We start from the raw sequence: 18,833 nt of genomic DNA on the forward strand, positions 1-18,833 counted from the left end.
GTACAACCAAATGTAATTTTTATTTGAATTTTGTGTTTGATATACTTGGTTCACTAAAAAACAAGCAACAGAAGAGTTCAACACTGGTCACTTTTTATCCACATTGGCCTGCTTTCTTTGTCCAAAGTAAATATGCACACACACAGACACACACATACACCCATATACATACCTGCATATACTCACACCAACACATGCAGACATTCAGACAGATATTCAGATATGCACAAGCACACAGAATTATTATTTGGTTTTAAAGAAGTTCAAGTGTGTGGTAAGTTTTAAAACCCATATAAGATGTCTATAGTCTAGCAATATTCTATTAAGTAATTATTTATGTATAAATAAACATTCGGCTCCCTAAAAGGACAGTTAATTGAATAAACTGTATATGTGCACGTGCATACATGCATGCATGTGTGTTTGTGTGTGTGTAAGCCTCAGATGAGGGAACTGGAACATCGTCTCCTTGATTCTTTCCTCCAGGAAGATGCATATTTAAAGTAAGAAATACGCATCTTTTATATATAAAACAATCAAAATAGTTATTGGGAAATTGCCACAAAATGAGAAACACTACTGTCAAATCATGAGTTGGCTTAAGAATGTTTATCACTACATGTCAATCATATTACAATACAGGCATGCATTAAGTCAACATGCTGTACCCCTTTAACTACACAGCATCACACTTCAAATATATCTCAGTAAAAAATATTTTCTGTCAATTCTGAAGTAGCCTATCAGAACAACATATATATATATATATATATATATATATAATTTTTGTCCCAGAATTTTGATTACTAGGCTGGTAAACATTTTTATTTCTAAATATTTAGTAATACCTTGGTACTATTAACATAAGTGCTTGCATGCTCACTCTAGGTCACATTATATTATCTATTTTTATTATATCCCATTTTTTATTTATCTCATTTATTTTATAATAATAATGTACATAATATGTGGATATATACATAGGTATATATGTGCAATTCTTCATTTACATATCTGTCTTTACACCTTCTTCACTGTTTTCTTCCTAAATTATGGGGACTTAAAGGGCTAAGACAGTGTGTCTGAGGTCTCCTCCTGGCCAGTGTAGTTTGTGTTGGAGCACCCCAGGGGAAGAAAGAAGGCACCTTCCTATGAACAAGACGATGACAATCCTCCTAGAAATCTAATGGCATTCACTACTGTAGTAAGCTTGTCCATGGCATCTCTTCAGTTACTGTACCTCACCATCTGAGACAAAGGTTAATAAACTGCAATGTGCACTTACTGAGCAGTGTTCCCTGAAAAGCGTGTTGTATGCTATGCAATTGTATGATGATAAGGAGATATTTATGACCAAATATTACCCCTGCATTAGTTATCTGGCACTGACCTTTACTTAAAGATCCCACATGTTAACTAGATTCAGAATGACTCTCACATTACCAGAAAGGATCCAGGAAGCTGCTGGAACATCTTAGACCTCTCTCTGGCCTATCTATATCTCCTGATTATGTATATTCTTGAAACTGTTTATTCAACTTGAACCATTTCATACTGAACATTTGGCTACTTTTAAAAAATGGGTTTATATTTATCTTTAGCCAAATTTCTATTCATAAACTCTTTGTTGATAAGACCATGAGTTTTTGTGGTTTATAGATTATGCTGCCAGAACATAGTCTTACACTGAATTATTGAGTGTCCTTCATTACCATTTTGGCATCACATAATATAATATGATATGACTATTTTGGCTACAAAAAAGAGAAGAAATAGAGAAGAATTCATACATTTTTTTAACAAATGCTTACATGTCTTTGGCTTTATTCTCAGTTAATTTCATTTACATAACACACTACTTTAAGACTGAAGTGTTATGTAATCTCTGTTTTAAACAGCATTTATTTAAATGTCACAGAAAATGCAAAAGTGAAAAGTTTTTACTGGTATAGGTATAAATGATGGATAATCAGGTATTGAGGAGGACAGTTAATTTATCTTCAATTATTTAATCACACTGTCCTGGAAAACCTAAGGGCATTTTTAAAGTTCTAAAATAACAATGTCTAATGTAGAAGAGCACACAGACATGAAGATACTGCTTTCTTTTTTGCAGCATGCATCTGTACATCAATTATCCATAAAAGTACTAACCTGTTTTAGGGTCTACGGAAAAGTAGGGCTGTCCCTGGAGAATACTGTAAACCACTCGAGCACTGTTCCCATAGGTAGGGTCATCTGCATCAGTCGCTGTCACCTGTAGAACAGAGGTACCTGTGTATTCAGGAAAACAAATGATTAAGCACATGATTAATTTGTACCCAGAAAAAAATGTTTATGCTGAAACATCTGTGGAAAGTGTTAATGTCTTATATTTCTTAGATCATCCTTCAAACATAATCCTCGCTTTCTTTCTGTGCAACCAGTTGTTCTAAATGAGAGCCCAGGATGGAGCATTGGGTTTCAGTTATTTTAATATGATTCTTTATGTGATGATACCATTATGAAGGGTATCATTAACCTTCATGTAATCAGGGTAGGTTGGGTCAATTCTCAAGAATCAAATTGGTGTTAACTTGCAGGGGAGGGGGATAAAATCAAAAGTGTTTTGTGGGTGTACAGTTGAGTCTTGAACAATGCTGGGGTTACTGACAATTTTTAATTTTAATAATTCAGTCAATGATTTAGGTCCAACACATCTATAAAGAGTCTCATACCTGCTTAACTACAAAGTTTTTACTTCCATGTTGAAATTCAGATACAACTTTAAGTAAAACTAGTTCTGTACCTTCAAAGGATCCTAGAAATAGATCCTTTGAAGGGACAGAACTGGTTAATATAGAATTCCAAGTTCATCTGACAATCCTTATTAGCAGATCATAAATATACAGTTGGCCCTCCATATATATGATTGCTCATATATATGATTGAGGGCAGGAGAAGGGGGTGAGAGGATGAGATGGTTGGATAGCATCACTGACTAAATGAACATGAGTTTGAGCAAACTCCAGGAGACAGTGAAGGACAGGGAAGCCTGGAGTGCTTCAGTCCATGGAGTTGCAAAGAGTGGGACATGACCGAGAGGCTGAACAACAACAGTACTTGGTTCTACATCCATGGATGTAACCAACTGCTGATCGTGTTCTATGTGCTGATCTGCAGGGGTTGAATTTCTGGATATGGGACCATGGCTATGGATATTGAGGGCCAACTAAAGGACCTGAGCATGTACAGGTGTCCATGGCAGTGCTGGAACCAATTCCCTTCAGATACTGAGGGATAACTGTATATATAGACTTTTAATAAAATGCCACGATTTTGGCCTCTAAATAGAATTTTTACATTGAGATGCTAAGTAAAAATATAACTAGCAATTATGCACACTCAGAAGAAAAAGACTGTTATATACATAAAAGAAACTTTTAACTGTGGATAATAAAACATAATAGTGACACCAAATTCTAGTGAGAAATTAGGCCACTCACACAAAGCTGGTGGAAATGTAAATTTAGCAAATTCTTAAATAAACATACATTTACCATGTAGCAGCAACAAATTGTACACTTGGACATTTATGCTAAGGTCATGAAAATATATGTTCACATAAAAACCTGTTTTAAAAATATTCAGAGATATTATTCTTAGTTGCACCAGACTGGAACACAGCTCAGATACCCTGCAATGGGAAAATGATTAAACAAACTATGCTACAGTATGATTGAGGAATACTACTCAACAATAACAAAGAACAGAATATTGATATAAAAATCAACTTGGATAAATCTTCAGGAAATTATGCCTAGAGGGTGGAAAAAGACAACCCCCAAAGGCTATTTACTGTATGATTCCTTTTATTTAACATTCTTGAAGTGATGCAATTTTAGAAATGGATGACAGATTAGTAGTTGCTAGAATCTGGGGGAGAAGGAGTGGAAAGGTGTGGGTTTGGTTATAAAAGGGTAACATGAGGGATCCTGATAAAGCTGCTACTGTTCATTATTTTGATTACGGATATACAAGAACTAAACACATGCATAACACACAGGTAAAACTAGGGAAATGTAAGTAAGATTGGTAAGTCATTTCAATAACATGGTTATGATATTGCTTAATAGTTTTGCAGGATGATAGCATTGGGTAAAATGGGTAAAGATATAAGAAATCTATTTCTCATGACAGCATGTGAATCTATGATCTCAAATTTTAAAGGTTTAAAAATATATCTTCTTGCTTCACTGCTAGTCCATTCTTAGCCCTATTTGGACTTGGATGTGTAAGATATATATATATATATATATATTTTTTTTTTTTTTTTTACTATAGCACTACAGTGACCGGCTTGATAAATTTTCCAGAGCTATTCACATGTAGATGATGTCTTCCATCATTAAGTATAATTACTACTGTGGAACATTAAAGACTTTTGCTGTGAGTTTCAACATGTGCTCAGTACCTATATTCATCTCTTCAAATTGGTCAGAGAAAACCAGTAGGTAGGTATTTATTCAAAACATTGGTATAGGAGGGAGGTATTTTCATTTAGTACCGCCTTAAATTGCAGAAATTAAAATCTATAGCAAGTACCTGGGTCAGACTCTAAAAAGGTAAAAAGCCCATACTGTGTCCAAAATATTGCAAAATTATAACAGCCAAATCTTTGATCTTATAGGAAAAATAGTGATCATACTGGACATATAGGAATTATTTAAAACTAGGAGTCAGGAAAAAAAAAGAAGTATAGATAGAAAGCAGCAAAATAATGGCTACCTTTTAAGAAAACACACTTACAAAATTTTCAGGTTTTAAAACTTGCTGTGGCCTTACAATACTGATTTAGGTCTAAATGATGTTAATGTCTTAAAAGCAGCCCCAAAGGAACCATTCCATTGAAAAAACTGATTAAGGCAAATTTTTCAAGATTATACCTGATTTACTGTGATAGGCTGGACCACCACAGGAAAGAAAAAGAGTGTTCTGCTCGGCTTGAGCTGTCTTTAAAAGCTCAGGCTTGTGAGGTGAAAGCTGAGATGTATGAATGGAATGACAGGTGAGAGAACAATGAGAAAAGGAGAAAGAAAAGAAAGAAAAGCAGCCTGATGGTGTTGAATAAGTGATGGTTGAAAGTACCAAAAAAAAAAAGAAGTGGGCAGAGCAGAAAAGAGATCCAGAGGAGTGCAAGAAAACATATTAACTCTCTATCCTAATTCAAAAAATACGGCAATTATCAACCACAGACACCTCAGAACAGTTGGTCTCATGGGTTTCGGGCAATCCTAGTTGTGCATAAAGCAAAGGACGGTAAACGTCCTCTATCATTGTTCTTTGGTGGCATCTGAAGGTAGCAGGCTGCCACTTCGCGTAAACAGATTGCTGGTTGAGGGAACATAGGTATATGTACAGCACAGCTCAACCAAAAGTCAGCCTGCCCTGAACACATCAAGAGTAGAATTAAATAGCAGGGGTCAAAATTAAATCCTGAGTTTACTCAATTGTTCAAAGATTCCCTACCAAGAGGTCTTAGACCAAAAGGAAAACATATACTTTTATTTTCTTATTTATTTGGATGTTTGATTGGAGCATTTAAAGAACTATTGTTACTTTTGGAAGTTTTTTTTTTTTTTTTTAATATATAAAGAATAAAAACATAGACTGCTTTAGTGTGTATGTGTTATGAGTTGATTGATTTTCCCTCTAAATTCATATGTTACATTTTTAAACTCTAGTTGCTTAAATGGTGGAAATGGTGATGCTCCATCGTGTCTCTTTGAGACACTACAGACTATAGCCAGCCAGGCCCCTCTGTCCATGGAATTTTCCAGGCAAGAATACTGGAGTGGGCTGCCATTTCCTACTCCAGGGGAAATCTTCCAACCCAAGAATCAAATCCATGCTGTTGCCTCTCCTGAGCTGGCAGGCAGATTCTTTACAACTAGCACCACCTGGGAACCATATAAAACTGAACCACATAAATATTTCCCCTACTTCCTTCATAACATTTCAGAAAATGAACTGAGACAGTTTTTTGTCTTAGTCATCAGCTCTCTTTTTTTCACAATAGATTGCTCACCTGGGCAAGGAGCTTGCTTATCAGGCAGCAGTTTATTTATCATGGTTCACTTTACCCAGTCTCTCTCCATCTGTCTCTGGCCTGCATGAACGCTCAGTCATGTCTGACTCTGTGACCCCATGGACTTTGTAACTCGCCAGGCTCCTCTGTCCATAGGATTCTCCAGGCAGGAATACTGGAGTGGAGTGCCATTTCCTACCCTGGGGGATCTTTCTGATCCAGGGATCCAACCTATATCTCTCTCACCTCAGGTATTGACAGGCAGATTCTTTCCCACTGTGCCATTTAATAGGTGAAATAGGGTCACTATAGATGTAATTAAGATGAAGTCATACTGCAACATTTGGGCTACTGATCTAGTATGACTGCTGTCCTTATAAAAATAAGACACTTGGAAAAGATGGATACACGCACACACACACACGAGAAGTACATTATGTGAAGATGAAGGCAGAGATCAAGATGATATTTCCATAGGACAAGGTAAGTCAGATTGCCAACACAGAACTAGAAGCTGGAGGTGGAGGCTTAAAAAGACTGTCCCCCATTCTTTAAGAGGGAATATGGCCCTGCTAATAACACCTAGACTGTAGACATCTAACTTCAGGAACTGTATAACAGAAAATGTTTAGTTTTTAAGTTTGTGGTCCTTTGGTTTAGCAGGCCTAGCAAACTGATGCATTGTGGTAAAGCTGCAGTGGGAGGAAAGGACATTTATTCTCAGAATTTGCAGTTGTTCTTTAACTGACTCTGGATAAGAGTCTGAAGTTAAAAGCCAAGAAAAAATGATAATATCCTCTTTGATGTCAGATACATCATAAATGAGATACAATCAAAAGTTAATTCCACAAATAGACAGAATTAGGTAGAAATGAATGTTATTTGATTTTTTGAAATATTAGGCATTACTAGTGATCCAACTTTTGGCCTAAGTAAATTAATTAGCTATATTGGTTATTTTAAAGAAGACTTTTTATTCCTGGTCGAAAAGTTTAAATGAAAAAAAAAAATCCTTATTTTATATCTATGTCTGAGAAAAGTATTCCACGTTGGACCATTCAATTCCTTTGTTCATGCTATCGGCCCTAACTGTATACATAATAGAAAAGGATTATTATCCTCTACAGTGTTAGATCTCCAAAGAAAAATATGGGAAGTGATACCTAGAAGCCCATTATTCTACTAGAATATTAAAATAAGTATCTAATTTTCTCTGGAAATTATTATATGAGCTTGGTCAACAGATATTAAACTCACAGTCCCTTCCCTAAATAACTGGCTTCCAATCAAAGAAAACTTTAAAAAGTGCTACATAAGTGTCTTTCATTTTTACAACTATTTTCATTAAAAGCAATAACCACAGAAACATTGCATTTTAAAGTTTCATTGGCTATTTAGTGTACTATTTATTTTATTTTCACATTAAATATTTCCTACAGTGCACACTTAGGTAATCCCATGCTAGGGATTATAGCCTCTCAGTTGATTTTTGAAACAAAGCTGAAAAGATTCAAGTACATAAAAAAGCTTTCAAGATCTCTTTTCTACAATAGAATTCAAGTCTTGCTTCCTTTGGGGACTGCCCTGTGCCGTTCTTTTCATGTGGTCTCCTCTTGTACTGCCGTTTTATAAATAGCACACATTTTGTAACATTACATATCAATGAGAAACAGAGTGGACTTTCCCAAAAGCCTCTAAAGACCAATTTGAAATATTTAATAAGGCATTTTAATACCAAGCAAATATTCTCTGAGATTGCAAATCGTTATGCATGACTTGTCAGAGCTCACAGCTCTGTTAACATCTCAAGTGAATTAACATTGAGCAAGAACTTTGAGTAAAAATAAGCTGGAGATTTATGAAGGCGGAGAGTAGCTCTCTGAAGGAATCTCTCAGGGCTTAATTCTCAGAAGATTTTTTTCCAGGGACTGTGAAAAAGTAATAATCATCAAGATACAACTTAAATTTCATTCTACACAGGAGGACTGTAATTTCAACAACGGAGAAATAACATAGTATTCCAGTCATTGTGTAATTTTATAAAGCTTTGAGTAGTCACCCAAGAGTCACTGGATTAAAAAAAAAAAATCCTCTCTAAGTACACTTATGAAACATCTGGGTAACAAAGCAAAATTCACTAGTCTAATTACATATTTTTAGTCATGGCTATTGCTAGTTTTTGTATAGTCTCTTGTTTTTAAGATATTTTAGTGATTGGCTGATTTTTTTAAAAGTTTTTGTTGAATGTGCTACAATATTTCTGTTTTATGATTTGGCTGTTTGGCCAGGGGGCATGTAGGACCTTAACTCCCTGGCCAAGGATTGAAACTCTACCCTCTGCATTGGAAGGTGAAATCTTAACCACTGGACTTCCAGGGAAGTAGCTTGTACTTCAAGTAGAGATTCAATTATATTTGGTTAGATCCTTTTTATGGAACTACCTAATGTGAGATTTGATATTACTCAAGTAAACTTTTAATCATATACCATAAATGAAAAAAAAATAAGGAAATAATATGTATATAGTGCCAAGAATGTGGGATCCCTTTGCTATATGTCATTTAATATAACAATAAGATGTATCTATTGAGAAAATTACATCCAATGCCATTTTACAGATGGGAACGTTGAGGTTCATAAAGGTAATATAGTTGACAATTTGAAAAGGCAGAATTCAAGCTGGTATTACTGTTTTCTTATGTGATATTCTTTTCCATATTTCATTGCCCCCTCCAGTCATGGGTGGATATAGTTACAATAATTAGTTGATAATATCTAGTTGATAATACAATATCTAGTTGATAATAGTTATAATATCTTCTACCTTTTTCTTGTCTGTTTGCTTGGTGGAATTTAATGGCTGTCCAGATGCATCTACTTAAAGAGAGGCAGCATTATACCACACCCTCACCCCTACCCAAACCATAGTCAAAGTCCAAGTCAGTAAATATGTTTTCTCAGGTGAAGGTGCACGTAGAATAATTAAGAAGACGCAACCTCCAGGTACCAGCAACAATGTTATTGTCTTCTGTAGCCTTACAGAATGCTCACAATTCTCTTGATTTCTGTACAGAGTAAATGATTGCAGTAAAAAGTGACTAGACTGCCATAATCCCATCAGCTTTATGTGTCTTCTAATGCATCTGCATGATGTGCTCACATTACTTTCCTACCCTGTCCTGCTCTACAGAAATCTGACCTCCATCATTAATTAGTATTTCCCATGTTTGTGCATTAAAGCATAACTGCTGGGCTCAGGGAACACCACCCTCCCAGCGTAGCTTCACTCCTTCAGTGGTGGTCTCACAGTCCACTATTTGGTTTTCGCTTCTCTTACCATTTTCTTAACTTGTTCCACCAATTCAGTCCCTTTTATTGAGCTAAGTGACAGTGCATCTGATTTTTCCTGATTAAAATCTAATGCAAACAGAAGGTATTGACAGGTTTTTCCCCAACTACCTTTCATTTCTTTTCTGAATAATGACAATACAAAATATGATGATTAGGTTCTGTATTTGACTCTTCTATAGTTACTACTTTCAAATAGGAATCTAGGTAGGGGTGTGTGTGTGTGTGTGTGTGTGTGTGTGTGTGTATGTTTACATTCAATAACTAGAAATTACTTAACATATTGGAATCTGACAAATACATCATTTGGAGAGCTGCCTGTGTGTGTGTTCTCAGTCATGTCCAACTCTTTCTGACCCCATGGACTGTATCCTTCCAGGCTCCTCTATCCATGGAATTTTCCAGCAAGAATACTGAAGCAGGTTGCCATTTCCTTCTCCAGAGGATCTTCCCAACCCAGGGATCGAACCTGCATTTCCTGTGTCTCCTGCATTGGCAGGCGGATTCTTTACAACTGTGCCACCTGGGAAGCCTAGAAAGCTGCCTTCTGTGTGCAGAATAGACTTTAGGATAGAATGCTTTTTAACCTGGAGGAAAATGCATACGTATATATAGTTTGTCTGTTTATCTATTTAAGTAGCACATAACACTTCAATACTTAATTCCCTCGTTTAGCATATATGATAATGACGTCCATTTCATTTGCTGATTTTATATCAACTTCTCATCAAAAATTAAATTTGTATCTATAAGTTGCTTTAATTTCTACTCAGGAAAAGAATTTCATTTAAAAATAAAAGTTGTTAACAAATTCAGCATTATTCTGAATAATACCTTATATTTCAGCTAAATTTTCATTCAATAAAAACAAGAGAAAAAATAAAATAAAAACCAATAAACAACAAAACATCTACTACAGACTAGAATACCAGAGGCAGAATTATTTTGTCCTTCTTTGCTCACCAAAAATTGGTAATAATACTTCAGAAGAGTTTAATAAAAGATAATATACATGCTCTTACTATATATTATGTATATGTACATATTTAAAGTTGACATTGATTTCAATTATTGAGGAAATAACTCCAATTTATTTTTTACCAGTTAGCTGAAAAATTTATTTTAAACATTACAATAGCCCAGTGTATATATTTTACAATAACCAAAAATAAAATGCAACAATATAGATATACAATTAAAATCCTCCTTAATGAGTGCTAAGTTGCTTCAGTTATGCCTGACTCTTTGTAACCCTATGGACTCTTGCCCCCAGGCTCCTCTCTCCACGGGGATTCTCCAGGCAAGAGTGGGTTGCCATGCCCTCCTCCATGGGATCTTCCCAACCCAGGGACTGAAACTGCATCTCTTTTGTCTCTTACATAAGAGACATGTATATATATATGAAGACTGAAGATTAGACCTGGTGGTAGACACTTATTAAATGCTGCTTGGAATTACCAACTTTTCTGTGACTCTGTCAGTTGCTATCTCAGTAGCTGCTTTAATCACACAACAAAGCAGTTCCCAAACAGGTGCTCTTACACCTCTTTACTGAATGAAAAATACAGAAAATTCCTGCTCAATCAATCTCTTATTATTAACTGCATTTATCTTACAGAATACCTTGAAGAAGTCAAATATGATCTTAGTAAGAAAAATACAACTCCTTTAACCACTCCCCTTAAGAAAAGCAATGTTAGAAATGTCTTACATGTCTTTTATAACTGTCTCAACTCATTCAAAGGTCTATCTTGTAGTTGTGTACATATTAAATAGAACCCTATACAACTTTTTCTGTAATAACAGAACATGTCATGGACATTCCCACGCCAGCTAGGTAAATACAATTTTCATAGTCATATGAAATTCCATACTGTTTACTGATGTGCATTTAGATTTTTCTAGTTGAGTTTCTTTTTTGTTTCTGATAGCAGCTTACCACAGACAACTGGGTAAAACAAAGAGTATATATTCTTATATTTGTGTTTGCTTCTCCTTCGTCATGTATGCATTTCATTCTGTGATAAACTTCCATAGAAGGAGCACAAATTTTCCAATATTCCATAGTGCTATGTGAAACAGCAGCGGAAGATTTAATGAGACCATTTAGTCAGACTTACACTAATGAACACATCAGTGAGAATGGGGAAACATTCCATTGTGATGGCCTCAGGTAAATGGAATCATAGCTTATATGGTTCCTTTGCCAACTATTGTTCAGTGTGCTACCAAAAATTCAATACTAATTTTCTTCCATGAAGAGGCTCAATAGCAAAGTCAGATGAGGATTGGTTTGCTAAAATTTAATAGCAGATTTCTACCAGAGTCCAGATCAAGATAGCAAAGGATAAAAATCCTGAGCTCACCTTCTCCGACAGACGAACTAAAATTACAGTTACATGTAAAACAACTGTCTTCCCAGGTGGCTCAGTGGTAGAGAATCTGCCTGCCAAGCAGGAGAGGGCAGTTCAATCCCTGGGGTGGGAAGATCCCCTGGAGAAGGACCTGGAAGCCCACTCCAGTACTCTTGTTTGAAAAACCCCATAGACAGAGGAGCCTAGTGGCCTACAGTCCATGAGGTCACCAGGAGTCAAACACAGCCTAGCTACTAAACTACCACCACCACCATAGAACAACTATCTTTGAGAAAAACCTGAAGACTAGCTCAGTTGGTAAAGAATCCTCCTGCGATGCAGGAGACACCAGTTTGATTACTGGGTCGGGAAGATCCACTGGAGAAGGGATAGGCTACCCACTCCAGGATACTTGGACTTCCCTTGTGGCTCAGCTGGTAAAGAATCGGCCTGCAATGTGAGAGACCTGGGTTCAATCCCTGGGTTGGGAAGATTCCCTGGAGAAGGGAAAGGCTACCCACCCCAGTATTCTGGCCTGGAGAATCCCATGGACTATATAGTCCATAGGGTCGCAAAGAGTCGGACACGACTGAGCGACTTTCACTTTCACTGAAGCCTAGCAGAACAGATTTCCTACAATTAAAGATTTCAGAAAAGTCCACAATGAGATCATAGGAGGGATAGAGATGCAATCTAGTCAAATCTACACCCCGGTGCGGCAGTCCACAAGTGAGAGGAATATCACGACTTCATAAACGTTCCTGAGGCATGAGCCCATAGTGTGCGCCCCAGTCTGGGAGATGTTCATGGAGAAGATAGGCCTTCATAATGTCTGGATTTGAAAACCAGTGGGGCTTACGTCTAGGACAGCCAGAGGAAACTGAAACAATACAAACTCACCCCAAGTCCTAGCGCAGAGGCAGCAGCTTAAAATGTTCCTGGGTCACATGAGGAGGAGATTCATTGACTAATTTTAGGACATGTACTGAGAAGGTATGGAGGAGGTGGAACTTTCTCCAGGGACAGAGATGCTGGTGGGCATTTTTATTTTTTAAACTCTCCTTTCATCTAGCTGGGCCAGCACTGGTGGGCACCCTCTCTGGCACTCTCCACTAAACTAGTTAGCATCATGGACCTTGCTCTTGTGTTCCCCTGTGGACTGACACCACCACCCCTCCAAAGTACTCCTCACTCTACCCCACCAAGTGTGTGTCTCCAGCTCTGCCAAACTTTCCAAAACAGCTCGCACTGCGTGGTCCAGCCTAGCACACCAGCAACTGTCGTGAGGCCTCGTGGCCAGTCACGGTGGGGCCAGTCCCACGCATCACCACCCTGGCGGCAGTGGTGATAAGAGGGGCGATGCAGCTCTCAGTCAGCCCATCTGGGGGTCAATACCACCCAACAGCATGCCTACAGAAGTCATGACTGGGTCTCACAAACAGCCAGGCAAACTAAAATGGAAAAACAATTTTCTAAAGTCTAGCAGATCCAGCAAAAGCAGGTCAAAGAGGGAAGTTTTTATCAATAAAGATCTATCTCGGGAAGCAAGAAAAAATCTCAAATAAACCACCTAACCTTACACCTACAGGAACTAGAAGAAGAAAAATAAAGCCCAAAGTTAGAAGAAGGAAGAAAACATTCAGATCAGAGAAGAAATAAATGAAATATAGACTAGAAAAACAATAGAAAATATCAGTGAAACTAAGGCCTGATTCTTTGAAAAGATGAAGAAAATTGATAAACATTTAGCCAGACCCATCAAGGAAAAAAATAAAAAGAAAACACCCAAATAAAAAAAAAAAACAAAAAACAGAGAAAAGGAGACACTACAACCAATACCACAGGGATAGAAAGCATCATAAGAGAATATTATAAGTTATAAATCAACAAATTGAACAACTCTGAAGATAAATTCCAACAAATATGCAATCTTCCAAGACTGAATCAAGAAAACTACAAAATACGAACAAGCTAAACACTAATAACAAAATTGAATTGTTAATAATAAAAAAAAAATCAACAAAAGTCCAGGACCAGATAGTTTCACAGATAAATTATACCAAACATGCAAAGAAAAATTAATGTCTATCATTCTTAAACTATTCCAAAAAATTGAAGATGAAGGAATGTTTCTGAACTCATTGTACTAGGTCAACATCACCCTGACACCAAAGTCAGAGAAGAAAACTATAACACAAACATACACACAAATATAGACCAATATCACTGATTAACATAGGTGCAAAAATCCTCAGCAGAATAAGCAAATCAAATTCAACAATACATTAAAAAGGTCATATATTGTGATCAAGTGGGATTTATTCCAGGAACACAAACATGGTTCAATATTTGAAAATCAGTTAAAGTGATAAGCCACATTAACACTTTGGAGAGTAAAAATCAAATAAGTAGATGCAGAAAAGGCATTTAAAAAATTCAACATTACTTCATTTTTAAAAAACCTGAACAAAGTACATGTAAAGAGAATATACCTCAACATAATAAAGGGCACAAAATGTTTTAAAAATAAAAGGTAGACCATTTAGCTTATGAAAGCATAAAAGGTCTAGACTGATCTTCACAGAGTTCTCTCCATACCAGGTTATGAGACCAAGAAAATATTTTCCATTTATTAAGATAGGAAATGAAATTTATCTGAGAGAAACTCAGTGGATCACAAAAGGACTTGCAATTAAGACCAAGAACAGGCAACCATGACCATCATGGACTGAGACCTGAAAACCAGTGGGAATAAAGTCACCTCGTAGACAAGAGCAGAAATCTATGTGGTCACTGTGGCTTCTCTAGCCTTGGTCACTGTATAATCACTGTATGCCCGCTTTCTGGGCACTGGGTATTTATTCTGGACCTCTTTGCTGGGCATTTTCTCCATACCTCATGCTGAACCTTCTTTGTATACCTGAACGATGAACATACACCAAACTCCTGATCACTATGCCTTTACTCTATAGCTGATTACTATTCTTTCACTATATACCCAACACCTAGAAAATAGCAAAACCACACCAAAGTATCTCGAAAAAGAAAGCTGAGTTTCAAAATAAAATTAGAAATCAAATTCAATTAAAGGTGAGGTTAAATGTACTGCACATGAGTTTTTAGAATGAAATTTCAGCATTATATGTCCTAATACTATAATTTCACACTTGAAATATTTTTATTTTATAATATTCCATAGTAATTTCCATTTATGAACTTTTATTAAAATATAGGGGCAATAGAAGAGACTAATTAATATTACAGGTGGTAATTGAGTAGTGGCCAGTGTTTAACATGAGATTTTTTGTTTTGGTGAATTTCTCCAGAAAGGAAAGAATGAAGAAAGGAGAGGAAGAAAAACAATAAAGTGGCCATAATTATGATACATTTATATTAATAAATATTTTAAAAATATCACATGGAATAATAACTCTTCATATTCCATATAAAGACAAATTATAATGTTTTATAGAGGTGAAGAGCTATTATTCCATGTGATATTTTTTCTGTATTTTTATCACATAAACATATTTATTAATTTCCTTGTTAAAATTATTCTTAACATTTGGAAACATTTACTAACATTTTATAAAAATGTATCATAATTATGGCCACTACTCTACTTTTGCTGTATTCTATTACTGTAAATCACTTTATTGGGGAATTCCAAATCTAGTCTATGTTCATAAAAAGTAAATGGAGAAACAAAGGAATCTGAAGCAGCATAAAATGCAATCTAGTAGATTATATCAATAATTGGATAAAAGTGAGAAAATAAATTGGTTTTTGGGTCTTTCTTGAAACACAAGAGCAATTATTTATAGGAAAATAAAGTGAATAATTGCTCCATAAAGTAATAAAACTTTTTTTTAACCAGATATCAGAACAATGATGTTCTAAACATTAAGGTGGTTTATTTTTACAGACTCTTTTCTCCAGACATAAGTGTAGGTAGACAAGACTGACATGTAATTATTCAATAAATATTCACAGAGCATTGTTTCAAGTGACTTACAGTAATAGAATACAGCAAAAGTAGAGCAGTGGAAGTTCTGAGCCTTGTCTTCAAAAACATTTGAGGCTTCTGCTCTCACTCTCCTGAAATGCTACCTTAGGAATAAATATGAAGCATTTCCCACTACACAGGTTGCCTTTTCTTTTTGTTGATGGTTTCCTTCGCTCTGCAAAAACCTTTTAAAGCCTCACTTGTTTATTTATGCTTTTGGTGTCAAATTGAAAAATCCATTACTAAGATTAATGTCAAGTTTACCCACTATGTGTTCTTCTAGGAGTTTCTTGGTTGTGTCTCATATTCAACTTGTCTTTAATTCATTTCGAGTTGATTTTTGTGTTTGATGTAAGACAGGGATTCAGTCTTGCATATAGCTATTCAGTTTTCCTGACACCATTTATTGAAGAGACTATACTTTGCCTCACTATATATTCTTAGTTCTTTTGTCAACAATTCATCAACCACATATGAATGGGTACTTCTGAGCTCTTTATTCTGTTCCATTGATCCATGTGTCTGTTTTTATGCCAATGCTGTGCTGTTTTGATCACTACAGCTTTATAATAGAGTTTGAAGTCAGGAGTGTGATGCCTCTACATTTATTCTTTCTCATGATTGCTTTGGTTACTTGGAGCCTCTTGAGGAGCCATACAAATTTTAGGATTGTTTTTTCTATTTCTATGGAAATAATATTGAGGTTTCCATAGAGATTTTGTTAAATCTGTAGATTAGGAAGTATGGACATTTTAACAAAATTCTTACAAATCTATGAAAGTGGAATATTTTTCCATTTATTTGGTCTCCTTCAATTTCTTTCTTCAATGTCTTATAATTTTCATTGTACAGATCTTTGACCTCCTCTAGTATATTTAATCCTAAATATTTTATTCTTTTTGATGTTATTTTAAATGGAATGCTTTTCTTAATTTCTCTTTATAATGTAAAATGAATGATATTCTGAGCCATAAATTCTGGTGTGGTTTGTTACAAAGGAAAAGCTAACTGATACAGAGGAAAAGTTATGAGAAGGAAGAAGGAAAATTTTCTCCAATACATGGTTCATCACTTTTTCTATGTGATTGTTCATATTCACTCTGATCTACATGTGGAATTGTAATGTCAGCTTCACTTTACTGAAATTATCTTATCCTGAAGTTATGCCCCAGGGTAATAATTTTAAAGTGGCTACTAGAATCCTGGCAGATATCCAGGTGAAGCTCCCAAGATGTTTGGGCAGAACTAAATCAGTTCCCCAACAAGCAGCACAATAAAATAAGCACAGCTGGTGTCTCTTCTTGTTGCTTTGCAACAGAGAACACAGCTGCAAATGGAAATAGGTCTGGGGTTTAGAGATTGGAAGGGAACAAAAAAACATGAAAAGGATTAGAGATGTTTTACTACATCTACAAAGACAAGGGACCTTACAGAATATAAGGGTCATGTGGTAAAATTTAATATCCTCTCCTTATATGCCAAATTAAGTTTTAGTACTCCACTGAATTAGAGTTCATAAATTTCATATTCATAATTTTATAAAATATTTTGTTCTCCCTCCAATGAACTAAAAACAATTATTCCTATAATGTGTTACAATTTTAAAATGCTTTCAAGTAAGGTTTATTATTGTATATTTTATTAGCATACAGAAGAGAATAGGTAGACATTTATTTATTTCCTTATAGATACATTTCTGTGAAAAGCAAAGATGTAAAAATTACTTCCAAGATTTTGATCTGGTATGGTTTTCTTTGAAACAATTTCTATGTATAACGCATATTTTAAATTTAAGGTGGTTACAATGCAACAAAATTAATGCTTTAAACTTTGTTCTAAAATCTTCTGATTCCAGGCAAAATTAAGACCAGAATTGCAGAAATGTGGGTATGCTTACATAAAAAAGAGACAAAATTATGTTTTGTTTTTAAAGAGATTTACCAATACACACAATTTTTTAAAAAAAGACCCTTATTAGTTTTGTGATAATAATATATGCTATTGTAATATCACTAAATATCTTAAAATAGATGCCATTCCATCTGAGAATGGCAAAACCATTTACAAATGATTTATCCATCCTCTCTTCATTTCTCAAAGCCACTCATGAATCTGAACACTGACTCCAAAAACAAGAATAGTTTCACCTCATGTCTTTTCCCCTCTTTATTTGCTATGACAATCAGTAATATTAACTTTTAATCATTTCATATTTTTTAGGACTCAGTTCTGAGCAACTAGACTTTTAATAAACTTATAGAAAATCAAACTAAAGAAGTGCTTCTATAGAGTAATGGGTCGGAAATGATAAAATCATCAAGACTGGAATGATAATAAACCATATACCACACAAAAAAAGAACAAAAATATGTTAAATGTGTACTGATAAAATGCATACAAGTCTCATCATAGTCCTCTCAGGTTAATTTTCCCTCTATGGTATTGTAATGTCATTCTGTCCACATAAGATCATTTTGTTGAAGCCAACCACATTTTTAGATAAGTTTAAGAGAAAGCAAAATGATAGCCAATAGCTTACTAGACACCCATCATAATCCAAAGTGTCCTTTTCTAAATCAATGCTATAAAAACAGGCAGTTTTTTTTTTTTTTTTTTTAATGAGAACCACAATGACTCTCATATAACCACATTGTTACTCTTTCTATAAGCACAAATACTTTAACTTTATGCAGTGGTTTTCCTCGCTATTTTCATAAAGGTATCTATTCAAATATGACAACTAACATCTAAACATGAAAACTGCTTACTCGGCAGATAGAATTGGTTTTGGTCACAAGTATATAGCATGAGCATTTTAACACTATGGAATTTTCTTTGGCAAGTATTATTTCTTATTAAGTATTATTTCTCCCATTCATGTTTCTACTTTGAAATTGTTTCATTTTTTTATCTTGCATGTTTCTTAGGAGAGTGATTCTCAGCTGTGAGCAATTTTGGTCTCCAGAGATCTTCGGGCAATATCTGAAGATATCACAGTATGGCAGCAAGAGGAGAGATGCTATTGGAATCTAACCAGTAGGGAGACCAGGGATGCTGC

At 35.3% G+C, this 18,833-nt stretch overlaps 1 protein-coding gene across 1 annotated transcript in view; it reads right to left on the reverse strand.

The window, feature by feature from the left end:
* The window catches only part of CDH18 (cadherin 18), a 376,876-nt gene that overhangs the window by 251,633 nt on the left and 106,410 nt on the right, over window positions 1-18,833 (reverse strand). The window contains exon 3 of the mRNA XM_065905363.1: window positions 2,155-2,274. Coding sequence (XP_065761435.1) covers window positions 2,155-2,274 — 120 coding nt within the window. The remainder of the gene's footprint in view (window positions 1-2,154; window positions 2,275-18,833) is intronic.

This window comes from Muntiacus reevesi, chromosome 14 (assembly GCF_963930625.1).
Source record: "Muntiacus reevesi chromosome 14, mMunRee1.1, whole genome shotgun sequence".
NCBI classification, from domain to species: domain Eukaryota; kingdom Metazoa; phylum Chordata; class Mammalia; order Artiodactyla; family Cervidae; genus Muntiacus; species Muntiacus reevesi.